At 39.2% G+C, this 15,187-nt stretch overlaps 3 protein-coding genes across 3 annotated transcripts; 2 read left to right on the top strand and 1 right to left on the bottom strand.

Annotated features, from left to right (window-relative positions):
* The first annotated feature begins 380 nt into the window (after positions 1–380).
* Positions 381–6,126, top strand: LOC149741092 (uncharacterized). Its single transcript, XM_089891309.1, has 4 exons — positions 381–914; positions 1,313–1,420; positions 4,446–4,490; positions 5,280–6,126. Exons 1-4 carry the CDS (start codon positions 452–454, stop codon positions 5,369–5,371), a joined length of 708 nt encoding a protein of 235 aa, XP_089747435.1. The 5' UTR covers positions 381–451; the 3' UTR covers positions 5,372–6,126.
* On the top strand, positions 1,560–3,925 carry LOC149741093 (zinc finger BED domain-containing protein 5-like). The gene has a single exon (XM_089891280.1). The coding sequence runs from the start codon at positions 2,131–2,133 to the stop codon at positions 3,889–3,891; it is 1,761 nt and encodes a 586-aa protein (XP_089747406.1). The 5' UTR covers positions 1,560–2,130; the 3' UTR covers positions 3,892–3,925.
* A 1,016-nt stretch (positions 6,127–7,142) lies between the features above and the next one.
* LOC149741091 (uncharacterized) lies at positions 7,143–14,081 on the bottom strand. The gene is made up of 6 exons (XM_089891292.1): positions 12,795–14,081; positions 12,009–12,292; positions 10,754–10,953; positions 9,623–9,791; positions 8,950–9,163; positions 7,143–8,510 (listed from the first exon to the last, which is right to left on the bottom strand). Exons 1-6 carry the CDS (start codon positions 12,844–12,846, stop codon positions 7,747–7,749), a joined length of 1,683 nt encoding a protein of 560 aa, XP_089747418.1. The 5' UTR covers positions 12,847–14,081; the 3' UTR covers positions 7,143–7,746.
* Positions 14,082–15,187: the final 1,106 nt, after the last annotated feature.

Raw genomic sequence — 15,187 nt, 5'->3', positions numbered from 1 at the left:
TTGTTTAAAACGCCATCGGGAAATTTGAATTTAGTTACTAAGGTGTCCCATTTTACCCCATATTAGTATACCATACTTTTTGTAAATGGTCAATGTGCACGTAAGAGCACACAGTGGCGTGTTTGTATGTGCTTATATGTATGCGTGTTCCTATATGGCTTTCAATTGAAATTAAACCTGTTTAGTTTTGTGGATTCCTTATTTAATATTTTCAAGATTTTTACCTTACCTTCAGGTATAATTTAAGTCATTTTTATTTAATAATTACAAGGTTTTAACTGACTTCCATATATTAGCTGTTACACAGGCGTTTAACTTTAAACAAAATCGAATCTTGTAATAATTTAAACAAAAATTAACTAAGTTATAATTTAATCAAAATTTAACCATGTATAACTTTTGCGCAGGCATTTAACTTTTTTGCGCAGGCATTTATCTCAAAACCTGAAACATGGCAGACAGAACTGTGGCTATTTCTTCGGCCGATAGTGGTGTTGGTGACGTGGCAGCAGTGGCTACGTCACAAATTAGAATTAACCTTAAAGTTTCTCGTGGGGATTCCAGATTGGAAGTGAATGAACGGGGAAACTTTGTAGCACACATTGAAGGCAACGTGTACACGATTACGACTGCAATTTTCCGGCAGTTTACTGTTCAACGTTTGTTGATCGTAGGTGGTTCGGTAACGGCGATCGCTTATGGCTTGCACAGGCTTGGATACAACGCTGGCCCATTTTTCCCTGGCAGCATTGCATTTGTGATTTCAACTGAACCTGACAAAGAACGCGCTCTTCGCCGCAGATTGGAGAATGGAATGTTCTTGCAAGAGCTTAAGGATGAAGTCAGTGATATAATACAACAGCATTCTGACATACTGGGCGATCTGAAGCAGTTCAATATAATTTCGTGCAAAGGTAAATACTACTTGTTCGGTCAAATGTGTTACATATGTCAATTTATTGATTCGGCCGTGGAAGAATAGGGGTCTCGCCTCCTCTTGACCAAACGGGTTCGAGGCTTGTCGCTGCTACCATTGTGTTCGTATGTGTGTTTTTACCCAGTGACCCGTTATGGATTGTTTAAATTGTCAGTCAAACAGAAATATTTTATAATCACCCACAAAGTTACATACGTGGTAACTTGTAAGCGGACACGAGGTGTATGAAACAGAACACCCGTGTTATAACGACTGTCGTTGCCCCACCATGCGAGGATAAAAAGGTTATAACACGGATATCTATAAAAGAAAACAATTATTTGATGTGTATGGGGTACGTTTGCAGACACAAAACTAAAATATTTTTATTTACAGAAATCCAGGAAACACAAAAAGAAGGGGGGTCAGTAAACGTCAAAGATGTTAAAATGAAAGATTCTGCTTTTATGGCTTATGATGTTGAAATTAGCAAGGGAGCAGGCGGTAAGAAAATACGTTCTGGGAGTTTTTCTATTCTGTGTGGGCGTGTCATGCACTTAAATATATTTTAAGGTGATGACGTGAGCTATAGCTTTTAAAATGATATAGATTAAACAGTCTTTGGTTGAAATGAAAACTAAATTTTATAAATTTATTAGGAATTATGTTATGGTATAGACCAGTGGTTCCCAACCTGTGGTACGCGTACCACTAGTGGTACGCGACAGTCTTCCAGGTGGTACGCGAGTACATTCTGTGTTTTATTAGACCAAAGGGAGTTCTTAGTTCAGGTGGGATTGATTTTGAGTTTTTTGAAGATTTTTCTTTTTTCTCTCACCACTGTGACGTCATAGAATGTCTAGGTTGGACTTGGAACACGCAGTGAGTTAGCCTAACGTGGGTGTTTGTTTAAGGAAGGTTTGGTACTGGCAGAAAAGCATAGGGTCAGCTAAGTTAATCATGCGTGTTTAGTACGATTAAGTCAAGGCAGTTTTTGCTTAAGATTCTTTCGGGAATAGAATGTATGCTAGGCCTACTGATATTAGTGTTGTTGGACTGTTATTTGACCAGCAACTGTTGAAGACGCTAACGGTCATAATGACCGGCTAACGGTCATTATGAGGAGTCAGATACCATAGTTCAATTTGAACACCCCTAGCACTACTTCTATTTTGTCTCATTAGATTAGTATAAGTCGGGCTAAATTTTATATCATGTCCAAGCGAAAATATAATCCAGAGTATTTAAAATATGGTTTCATCTCAATCGAACACAGAGAAGAAGTTCTTCCGCAATGTGTGGTCTGCATGAAGACCCTTTCCAATGCGTCCATGAAACCCCGCCTGCTCCAACGTCATCTTGGAACGAACCATGCTGATAAGAAGAACAAAGATCAGAGCTACTTCCAGCGACTTGCGGAGAACGTGAAGCGGCAGCGCTTGGACAAAACTGGCCTATTCCACCAGAAGGGGGCAGAGATTGTCAAAGCATCGTATGAAGTCGCTCTTCTGGTGGCTAAAAGCATGAAGGCTCATACCATCGCAGAGTCTCTTATAATGCCAGCGGCAAAGATTTTGGTCAGACGTGTGATGGGAGAGGAGTCTGTGGCAAAGTTAGAGAGTGTGTCCCTCTCTAACAACACTGTAAAGCGCCGTATCGAGGAAATGTCAATTGACATTACCGACCAAGTGATTGCGGGAGTAAGAGCCTCAAAATTTGGGTTTGCAATACAAGTTGACGAATCGACAGACGTTACCAACTGCTGTCAACTACTTGTCTACATCCGATTCACGCAGAACAATGCTGTGAAAACTGAATTATTGCTGAGCCAAGAGATGTGCAGTACAACAAAAGGAAAGGATGTTTTCAACGTTTTAGACAATTTCTTCAAGCTGAATGAACTGGATTGGGGAAAACTAATCGGATGCACGACAGATGGGGCTCCGTCTATGCTTGGTCGAAAGTCTGGGTTTCAAGCCCATGTGAAAGCTATGTCACCAAACGTCACCGGTGTTCACTGTTTCATACACAGATTCGCCCTTAGCGCTAAGGTGCTCCCACCGAAGTTGTTATCGTGCTTGAACCGAATTATCAAAATGGTAAATTTTGTCAAAACGTCAGCTCTAAATAGCCGGCTGTTTAAGCTGATTTGTGAAGATCTCGGCTCTGATCACACTTGCCTTGTCTATCACACAGAGGTGCGCTGGCTCTCCAGGGGGAATGTAACAAAGCGTCTTTTTCAATTGAGGAATGAACTACTTGTATTTTTAAGGGAGAAGGATCACGATTTTCGAAAATATCTGGAGGACGAGGAATTTATCATAAGATTGGCTTACTTGTCAGACATTTTCGAAGCCATCAACCACTTAAACCTGTCATTTCAAGGACCAAACTGCACTGTCGCAGAGTTTATTTCAAAACTGGGAGCGTTTGTCCTGAAGTTGGACCTCTGGAAGAAGAACGTGGAGAGCAAGCAATACGGAATGTTTAAATTCTTGACAACCCTTGACAGCGCTCCCAATGATGAAGTTTCCCATGAAATCATTGATCACCTCTCACTGCTCAATGCTGAGTTGAGGCATTACTTTCCGGATGTGACATGTTGTGCCTACATGACCGATCCATTCTCTGTTGATCCAGCCGACCTGCCTGTCGGGACTGGGGAGCAAGAGGAGCTCATAGATATCCAGGCTGACCAGACAGCAAAGACGAAACACAAAGATTGTTCTCCAATAAACTTCTGGCTTAGCATGGCCTCCTCGTACTCGACGCTAGCTTCTCACGCTATTCCCCAGCTGCTAATTTTCCCTTCAACGTGGGAGTGCGAGCAAGGATTTTCATCCCTGATGACTATCAAGTCGAAGAAACGAAACCGACTTTTTGCGCCCATGCATGACTTTCGATGCGCTGTGAGCAAATGTATGCCACGCATCGACCAGCTAGTGGAAAATAAACAAATGCAGCCATCGCATTAAAATTAAATAAATTGACTTTTGTTCTTTGTTGTTATTTCATTATGTTGTTCTTCTTGTGACTGGTGGTTAAAAAACAATTCCATGCATCCCATCAACCCTGGCTGATGCTACCTAGTTTAATAGAATTTGTTATTACACCTCGCATAGGTCAAATACGCGATTATGACGTCATAAAAGGTGGGGGAATTTTTTGACCGCCTTCAGCGCGCGTAACTTATGTAGGTGGTACGCGAGCACAGCATAAAACCTCGAAATGGTACGCGGGGTGAAAAAGGTTGGGAAACACTGGTATAGACTATAGAGTGGGGTAAGATTGTAATATTCACTTTTTGCGTCCCATTTGGTAAACAAAGAATATTTACAGAAATATATGAAAAAATGTTCGAAACAGGTTCATAGGAAATGGAATTTAGATGCTAACAGAATCCATCTTACCCCACAGTAATATTTACCCACAGTTTGATAAAAAGCCGGGTTTGTTTAATGCGACCTACAGTTTAGTGGTCTTTTGTGTTTAGATTGAATAGATTATTTTGATTCTTTTTATGCAACAGGTGCGAGTCAAGCAAGCGGATCAGAGGGGAAAAGCAGTACACCCGGTAATTGCTTTCTAATGTTTAATTTGTGTATATCTGCATATGTACAATGTATAGTATATAACACGCTATATAGTAGGGTGGGGGAAGATCAGAAACATTTTCATTTTATTTTCTCCCTCTATTTGGTAGTAAACAAAGAACATTTAAAGATTTAAAAAAAACGCATCCTAACGACTCCCATAGACCGTTGTTATTTGTTTAAAACATGATCAGGATATTTGGATATTATGTGCTAAAGGTGTCCCATCTTACTCCACAGTACTATATATGGTTTTCTTGTAAAAGTAGGCGTATAATCTTTATATTACTTGCAGGTCATATATACGACATGTCTTCAAATTAAATATAATGCCTGTTATCAATACCAGCGGTATATGTTTTCGAACTTTGCTAAATTTTAATGAATGCACCTTAAGCCTTGCTGTTATAAGTAAACTCTGAATTTAAAGGAGGTATAAAAGAAACGAACTTCATAAGAAACAACATATAGTGGGGTGGGGGAAGATGGGACACCTTTAGCACATAATATAAAATATAGTAGGGTGGGGAAAGATGGGACACCTTTAACACATAATATCCAAATATATCATGATCGTGTTTTAAACAATTAATAATGGCCTATGGGGGTCGTGTGGATATGGTTTGAGAATTCTTCGAATGTTCTTTTACTATTACTAAATGGGACGAGAAAATATATAATAAAAAGGTGTCCCATCTTTCCCCACCCTACTATATTTGGGTTACTTTTCGCGGCCTCTTTATACATTTAGTTTAACCACTGTTTTACAGAGATGGCGAAAAAGGTCCATGTGGAAAACTTGGATATGGATAGTTCTGCTTTTATGTCCTCCGGCGTACGCATCGTTAAGCAAGACAAGTAGTGGGATTGTTCGACTCTAAACATTTATACGGACTCTGGTTCGACTTTCTGTATAATTATGTAGTATATGTATGTGTATTTTGACTATTAATTGTTTAGTTAGCCTATAGTCTACCAGATAAAACGTATTATAGTAGGGTGGGGAAAGATGGTCCATCTTTTCATTATACTCTTTTCTCATCCCATTTGATAGTGAACAAAGAACATTTACATAGTTATAAAACCGTAGCCCCACGACTCTAAAAGAGTGTTGTTAATTGTTTAAAACACGATTAGAAAATATGGGATTTAGTTGCTAAAGGTGTCCCGTCTTACCCCACATTACTATACCATACTTTAGCATTGTATAAATGACAATTCATTATTTAGCCTATTTACCTGGTAAAACATCTTATAGACTAACTAATTGTTTCGTAAAAAAAATGTTGTTTTTATATTTTCACATGTGTTGTTCCTTGCTATGTTACTATTTCGATGATTGTAAACCTGGTTCTGTTATCGCATTCCTACGTTCTTAATGCATTAATTATCTCACGGCGAAACTTTTTTTACTTCAGCGGTTGGAATAGCGGTTTTAAACGCATTTTTTCAAAATCTGTTTTGATTTTGAAACTTTGATGGTACCTTTAGATCACATTTGGGCATTTCTATCCAAAAACAATTTTTGATTTCGTTGGTATGCCCCTTTAAGTTTTCAAACTAATTATTACTTGCGCGTTTTCGGCGCCGTGTGTGATTACACTTGCCTGTAGTGTGTTTTCTGTTTTGTCACTCGTTTGCTGTAGTGTAGCAACAGTTAGTAGTGTAGCAACAGTTAGTAGTGTAGCAACAGTTAGTAGTGTAGTTTTCAACTAGTGCGTTTATGTAGCCTATATGCTAAGTGTGTGTGTTTTGAGGTTTTGTTTAATCTGGTTAATGATTCGTGTTTCTATATTAATAAGCTAGTTTTAAATAAAGTAAATATGATTAATTAAGATTGTTACTTTATCTCATGGATTGCATGATTCTGAAGTCATTTAATTGATTTACAAATAGTCTTAAAAAGATTGAAAACTTTGTAATACGGTACTCGTTGCCTTATAATAAAGTTTGAATCATAATTCTTGATTCCATTTAATTAAGGCGAGTTGTTTGAATTGGGTAAATGATGATTAATTTGTTGCATTAAAATACATTTACAAATAGTCATAAAACGTATAATAGGAAGTTAGAAATACTTTTGTGTTGGTTAATTTTAAATTCTAATTATTCGTCTGTAACAAATCTATGATGGGAGTCGTTTCAAGACATCGCCACAAACTTGTTAGCAGAGGATTGAATACGAAGCAAGCATAGCATCAGGTGAGGTAAGCAGGCATATCTTTAAAGATAATATATTAGCCTAGTAAGCGCTATATATGTAAAACAATTTTTAAATAAAAAATAAAAGCTTTAAACTACTTTCTTCGCTATCGTATTCGAAGAGACAAACAAAATATAGTAGGGTGGGGAAGACGGGACACATTTAGTACATAATATCCAAATATCCTGATCGTGTTTTAAACAATTAACAACGGTCTATGGGAGTCGTGAGGATACGGTTTTATAATTCTTTGAATGTTCTTTGTTTGTACTACCAAATGGGACAAGAAATTAGAATGAAAAGGTGTCCCATCTTCCCCCACTCTACTATATTTATAGGGATCTTTGTCGCGCTGGCAACACCGTACGTAAGGTCCATGCTAACCTTTAAGTTTGTCTGCTACTGTCTAACTCTAAATGAAAACACAACGTTGGAATGATACAGTTTTAAATGCAATCTAACAGGCTAAAAAATAACAACAGTAAAAATAAAAAGGCAAATAATAAAACAGCAACTTTGTGTGATATACTAACGTAGATATCGGTACAGTGGTGCAAACATAGAGTTCATATTTTAAGGGGAGTTAAAAAATTTCAAATGGTCGAATATATTTTACAATACGAATGTGAGTTTAGAGTGTTTGAGATACAGTTGAAATGAATGTAACTAAATTATCCTGGCATGGCGGGGAAATGACAGTCGTTATAACACGGGTGTTCTGTTTCATACACCTCGTTCCTGCTTACAAGTTAAACCACGTATGTTACTTATTTATCCTTGCATGGCGGGGCAACGACAGTCGTTATAACACGGGTGTTCTGTTTCATACACCTCGTGCCGGCGTACGAGTTACCACGTACGTATGTTATTTTGAGGGTGATTATTTCAGAGGAATTGTTTAACATTTCTGTAAAGTATGGCTGACAATTTAGACACTCATAAATGTCCAATGACACACACGCCCACAATGGTAGCAGCGTCGAACCCCGAACACATTAACACTGCATGCTGATAACACCACGGCGCTTGGTGCTTTACAACGCACTGCTACTTATACTACTCGTGTTTTCTTTTCCCATCGAGTTTTCGGGTTTGCTTCCATTTCTTCCAGCCCTGGAGTTTGTGTCGAATGAAACGCCACCGGCAACTCGTCTGTGGACGCCCATGGCACCGTCCCCGGTGTAGCGTCTGTCATTTTTATGTGAAGGTGAGCCTTTGAATGCGCACGCCCGGCAAAACACCTTTTTCATGGCGGTTCGCATTTCTGGAAAGCGCCAGAAGTAGATCCAGGGATTTACTAAAGAGTTCAATAAAGATGTCGTCAAAAGAACTTTCGCGGTACCGACGTACCGCTTATCTTGCTCGGTGTATGAGACCACGAATAGCAGCCCAAGAGGGACTGTACTGACCAAGAAAAGAACCAGAATAATCACAAGTGTTCTAAGCAAACGCATGTCTCGGTATCGGCGTCTTCTTGCTGCAGATTTTGCTTTCGAGGCGGAACTTATTTTACGCTTCTCCTGAGGCACCTCTTCCTTTATATCGTTGCTGTTTTTCGTGAATATTCGAGTCACCATCGCCTTTCTTCTCCATGAGCCTTCGCGAATTCGGTTCCACCCCTTCAAGCCTATGCGGTTGTTGGAAGGCGGCCGCACGCCGTCTCCTTGCCAGCTGTCATCGGTTTTGCGGCAACTCACATTTCCGTTGGCCTCATACTGAATTATGCTTTGGCTTATTTTGGGTCTCACTAAAAGATGGTTGCACGTTTCTGTTTTGTGAATGGGAAGAATCTGAAAATCTAAGATACAAACAAAATTAGAGCGTAAAACTATATACCTATGTATTGTATTAAAACAAAAATTAATGTAATAATACGATTTTCGCTTAGATATAAAAAAATAGTTTAAATGAATGCGGGCAACTGATTTATTTCTTCGCGTGGCCGAAAAATGGCAGTTGTTATAACGAAGGTGCTCTGTTTCGTACACTTGTCCCAACTTACAAATTACGTCGAACTCATACATTATATCCGTATCCTCACGACTCTAAAATAGCGTTGGTAATTGTTCAAAACACTATCAGGAAATATGGGATTGTGTGTTTCATCTTACCCCACAGTAAATAACAGATATTATGGGCTAACCCCTAACGGTATTCCATCTTAACCCACAGTACTAAATAACAGTTATTATATAATAACGGTGTCCATCTTACCCCACAGTACTACATGGCCTCACCTGTCACGCTTGCTTCACTTTGTCCCACCCTGCTGTTGTCTTCCGTCCCCCCGTTATTCGCTACCAGTGGTGGGGTGTATACTGGCTTCAGTTTTTCGCTGGATCGCCTCACGAAACAATATATCTTGGCGTACAACACACAAGGTATAATAGGCATGATGAGCAGAGTGAGACCCATGAATAAGACAGAGCTTTTCGCAAATGGCGGGTTCACCTAAAAGTTTTTTCGTGATCAAATTTTTTGATTTATTTTATTAGGACCAAAAGTGTTTACGGTCAAAAATATTTTTTTTATGATTTATTTGATGAACAATTTTTCGTTAAGACAAAACGGATTGCTTCGTAAACGACATTTTGCCAATTTTTCGTATTCGCACCCGACAGTTGCTTAGAAGTTGTTATATAGTAGGGTGGGGAAGATGGTACAACTTTCATTATATTTTCTCTCCCCTCTTAATAGTAAACAAAGAACATTTAAAGAATTATTGAACCGTATCCCCACGACTCCCATAGACTGTTGTTAAATGTTTAAACACGGTTAGGATATTTGGATATTATGTGCTTAAGGTGTCCCATCTTACCCCAAACTTTTATAAGTGTTAGGAAAACTAAGTGTCCAGGGATACTTTGTCATGCATGGACTTACAATTTGCATTTTGTACGACGAACTTACCTGCGAGCATGTTTGTACCGGTTCACACACCATGTAAAACACATCTGACGTGCTGTTTGAAGGTATCACACAAAAACAGGAGTCAACGCAGTTCCATGCGGTTGCCACGGGAAGTGCATACGTCACTATAGGGACGAGCCATGTCAGTCCTATCCCGGCTTTAATTAACCTGTGGTATAATGTAAATGTTATATTAAATGAATGAATGAATGTAACTTGCTTTATCCTCGCGTGTTCTGAAAATGACACGTATGGAACTTATTCATCCTCGCATGGCGGGACAACGACAGTCGTTATAACACGGGTGTTCTGTTTCATACACCTCGTGCCCGCTTACTAGTTACCACGTATGTAACTTATTTATCCTCGCATGGTAGGGAAACGACAGTCGTTATAACATGGGTGTTCTGTTCCATACACCTCATGCCCGCTTACAGGCTACCATGTATGTGACTTTGTGGGTGATTACGTTTTAGGGGCCATTTTTTATTTTTTTAAGTTAAGGTCGATAATTTGGACAAGCCATTATTGACTGGGTTGGAGCAACTGTCGTTAAGTGTCTTGCCCAATACACAAACGCCCCCAGTGGTAGCACTGCAACACGTTATATTCGGCTTTACATAAGATCGGCTTTCGACCAGGGACCACATTTGACTCATTTTATTTAATGGCGTCCCCGTTGCGAGATGGAAAACGTTTTCGCAACGAACAAATGTGAATCATCACACACAAATAAGCCGCAAAAGCCAGACTGAGGCACCGCAATGCTCCACGGGGACAAGATAAAGTGCGTGAAATAAAAATCACTTTGCCCCTCCGAATAATAAATATAGTAGGATGGGGGAAGACGGGACACCTTTAGCACATAATATCCAAATATCCTAATCGTTTTTTTTAACAATTAACAACGGTCTATGGGAGTCGTGAGGGCACAGTTTTATAATTCTTTGAATGTTCTTTGTTCACTACAACATGGGACGAAAAAATGGAATGAAAAGATGTCCCATCTTCCCCCACACTATATTTTTGGAGTGAAAAGGCATTTAAACAGTTTATCACTTTAAAAATCCGCTTTACCCCCAAGAGTATTAAATACTTTTGAGTAAAAATGAATTTAATTGTTCAGTTTACCGTTTTCTTTTTCGGTTTCCCCAAATGTCACTTCTTCTTGTACTTCTTGATATTCCACCGTCGCCAGGGGAACCTTTTGTGACGTAACAGTACCTGTCTATTGCGATGACAAGTTGACTTAACATGGATGACCAGACGGTCATCGTCCAAATGCTTTTCTGTACCAACTCAGACTGGGGAGTCCGAAACGGCAGCAAAATCTATTGAAGTAAAATACATATTACTAGCCTACCGAGAAAAACATCTTATTGAGTAACTATTTTAAAAAGGGAAAATTGCTATGGTTGATACATTTCGGATTCATGTAGTGGGGTGGGGGAAGATGGGACACCTTTTTATCCTATTTGCTTGTCTCATTTGGTAGTAAACAAAGAACATTTAAAGAATTATTAAACTGTATCCTCACGACTCTCATGGATCGTTGTTAATTGTTTAAAACGCGATCAGGATATTTGGATATTATGTGCTGAGGGTGTCCCATCTCTTTGATTTGTTTCGTGCTCTATGTTATTTTTAAGATAAATTCTGGACCTGATATCGCACTCCTTAGTTCTTAAGTTCCCTGCCTAATTATTTCTTTTGCGTTTTGGGGTTATGTGTGATTATGTATGTCTTGTAGTTTACTAGTTTTGTTTTCAAACATCTATTACTATTACAGCAAGCGACGTATTACTTCCGCTGTTGCAAGCTGGATATTGACATATGTTGCAATCATGCGTGCGCAGGGAAAAGCAGTATACTCACTCATGGGCAGCAAACATGTTTACGATGAGTATGCTATGCATGGAAGTACCAGATAAACACCCACGGTGAAAAATCATGTTCTGAATAATACGGCGGCGCTATCCAGTCAACGTGTTAAAATTCCAGTGAAAATTATACACCGCAAATAACTGTTTTTGGAACAAACAATAAACAATATATACAGCCGTGTTTTCGTGTAGAATGGGCTGGGGTATGGTGGGACACGTTTTATTGTCTCCTATCGCCCCGTTTGGAATTAAACAAATAATGTTTACAGCATTAAAAATCCGGAGGCCGTTTTTTAGCATCTATAAAACCCAGAGTTCCTGATCGTTTTTTAAACAATTAAAACGGTATATGAGAGTCGTTGAAATGCGGTTTCGTAGTCATGTAAATATTCTTTTTTTACCACCTAATATAACGGTAAAATAGAATAAAACATGTTCCATCGTGCCCCACTTTACTATATTATGGTAAATCATCTCGAAAAGTGTAAAAAAGTCTCACTTACTTTTTGTAAACCGAATATCCATAACAGCAAGAAGCCAGCCAACAGATCAGCAACGGCTAAGTTGCAAATGCAGAAAAATGTTGCTTTGTGAAGTTTTCTACCACCCCATAATATAGCGGCTATTACAACGATATTAGTAATGCCAATCCCAGCGCCAGCTATTGTCGCAATCACCTCGAAAGAACCGGCACCAGCTTTGTCCTGCTGGCACGGTGTTATGATGTAATTCGACAGGATAGAGTCTTGAACTACTGAACTGTTGGTGCCCTGGGAACTCCCGTACCCTGTAACACAGTATATGGTGAAATAACATGGTATTTTTATTACAGTAGGGTGGGGTAGGATGGGACACCTTTAGCACATAATATCCAAATATCCTGGTCATTTTTAAACAATTAACAACGGTCTATGGGGGGTCGTAAAGATACGGTTTTATAATTCTTTGAAAAACAAAGTGTTGTGGGGCAAGATAGGACACCTTTAGCACATAATATCCAAATATCCTGATCGTGTTTTAAACAATTAACAACGGTCTATGGGAGTCGTGAGGATACAGTTTTATAATTCTTTAAAACAAATTGCTTTATACCGAATGGGACGAGAAAATAGAATGAAAACAACATGTCCCATCTTACCCCACCCTACTATATTTAGTAACTGCGGGAAAATAAAATGAAACTGTTTCTAATCTACCTCACTCTACTAAATGTTGAAATCAATCCAAACAAGTTAGAAAGGCACTGGAAAAGTTCGCGGTAAAAGATTTTAAACAAAATCGATTCTTACCGATGGCATCAGACCCTTCAGTGAAAATCCGACCTCCAAGTACGTTGCTCATTTTCTTATATGTGAACAGTTCTAAATACTAACGCCTATAAGCCTGCATATACATTAGCCTGTTACTGTAATGCTATAGCGACGTAAACAAGTAGCATCTTTACAGTAGGGTACAGGTAACGGAAACGGCCCACGTTTTAGATATAACTGTGCTATGATATAACGAGCAATACTTCCATAGCAAGCTGTATGACAAAGCTAAGCATTCGGCGCTCATTGTAACCACTGTGGGCAACAACAGTGAGCAGGCAAGCGGAAATACGGCACAGAAGGCGCGGGCGTTTTTAAAATACCGCAACGCCTGTACAGAAATAACCGAATCGGATGCAAAACATTTGATAAACAAAATACCAGTCTGCATATTGCTGACCGCATTTATTTAAATATCAATAATGGGTTGTCTAAATTGTCAGCAATACAAAACAATCAACCACAAAGTTACATACGTGGTAACTTGTAAACGGGCACGAGGTGTATTAACACCAGTGTTATAACGATTGTCGTTGCCCTGCCATGCGAGGATAAAGCAAGTTACATTCGCTTATTTAAGCACTACCCATATTTTCGTAACATAAACTCACGTTGAATTATATATTATATATATAATTTTACTGCCGCCTGTACAACTACCATGTTGAAATATATCTAGTTAAGTCTTACAAGTAAAACAACATCTAAGCAAGCCACTAATTTAAACTGTTTGCATCTGTTTGTCTACCTATTTCGACACTGGCATTATTCAAATATATTTAGCATGTAATTCCGCGGTTCGTTGTAAATACGTGGGAAACGAAAAGCCCGATAAACAATTCCCACACATGCTGATGATGATGCCATTATAGTGGTAAACATGCCTTGCGTAATATTAATTGCAACCCACTGCCATCAAGATACGCTATGTTACTTGTAGCAAGAAATTCTTCATCAAACTTATATGGGTACAATACGTCACAATACTGCTGCGGAAGTCCCATTATTGCGTTACAATGTATCCTATGACGAAATAACTGCCTTGATGAGCTGTATGACGTAATAGGACCACTTCCACTGTCAAAGTAAATGACCCGACCGGATCAATCTGCGCAGAATATATGAGACTTGACTTTTTTTACATAATTCTCGCTGTCTATAACTCATGTGTCGAACTAGCATGTGATCACACTTGCTATCACGTGGATATGCAGTCACAATCTCAAAGCGCTAACTCGCTAACACTTTTAGAAATTGCCGCATTTGCCAAAATCTCTTAGGATTTGATAGATCAATTGTAACGACTGCTGTTAAAACGCGACTCCACCGAACGCGCGGCGACCTGCTTTCAAATGTTCTCACGCTGCGTTCGAGGTTTGAAGCGCCACTGTCAAATCCGGTCGTGAAACTCACACAAGTTACTTTGCATCGATTTCAGTATATAGTAGGGTGGGGAAGATGGGACAGCTTTTCAATCCATTTTTCCATCCCATTTGGTAGCGAACAAAGAACATTAGAAGAATTCTAATACCGTATCCTCACGACTTTCATAGACCGTTATTATTTGTTTAAAAGACGATCAGGATATTTGGGTATTATGTGCTAAAGGTGTCCCGTCTTACCCCACATTACTATAGTTTTAGGCGACTAGTTTATTGCGCAGGCGCAGCTAGACTATTCTCATTTCAGCCGGCGTGTCGAACTTATAAGTCACATAAGATTCAATATTTGTTCCCCGCCGGGATTAGAGACGTTCTATCCCAAAGCAAAGGGTAACTCTATCTTTCATTGCCTATGATGTGGCACTGGCTCTGTGTTGCTATGGTGACCACAGACAGGTCAAACGCGCTGTCATGGTTCATAGTGGCGACGACAGACGGCTTGTGGCGGCCGTACTAATTAGCAAAACCCTAAAATAGGATCTTAAGTTTATACTAGGCACTGACTATATAGTAGGGTGGGGTAAGATTGAACATGTTTCGAAAACAATACCCAAATATTCTGATCATGTTTTAAACAATTAACAACGGTCTATGGGAGTCGTGAGGATACGGTTTTATAATCCTTTGAATGTTCTTTATTTTCTACTAAATGGGAAAAAAATAGCATAAAAAGTTGTCCCATCTTCCCCCACCCTTCTATATGCTGTATAACTAAAGCCTGCTGCGTAAGCTGTGAGATAGGAACCGCAGTAAATGGGCTGTGATGGCCAGGACAAGAGCTCATGTATCGAAGCTAAAACACGCAATAGCTTTCTCACACAGCCCTAACTTACTGTCTCTTTCATTCACGCCATAACTATGAAGTTTTCCCTTTCGCTCATTCTAACTTAACGAAGAAATAGCATTTGGACGCAAGTATTATTCGAACCG

The sequence above is a fragment of the Ciona robusta genome, chromosome 1 (genome assembly GCF_009617815.1).
Source record: "Ciona robusta chromosome 1, ASM961781v2".
Classification (NCBI taxonomy): domain Eukaryota; kingdom Metazoa; phylum Chordata; class Ascidiacea; order Phlebobranchia; family Cionidae; genus Ciona; species Ciona robusta.
The sequence above is the reverse complement of the archived record's forward strand: the minus strand, read 5'-3'. Positions and strand labels throughout refer to the sequence as shown.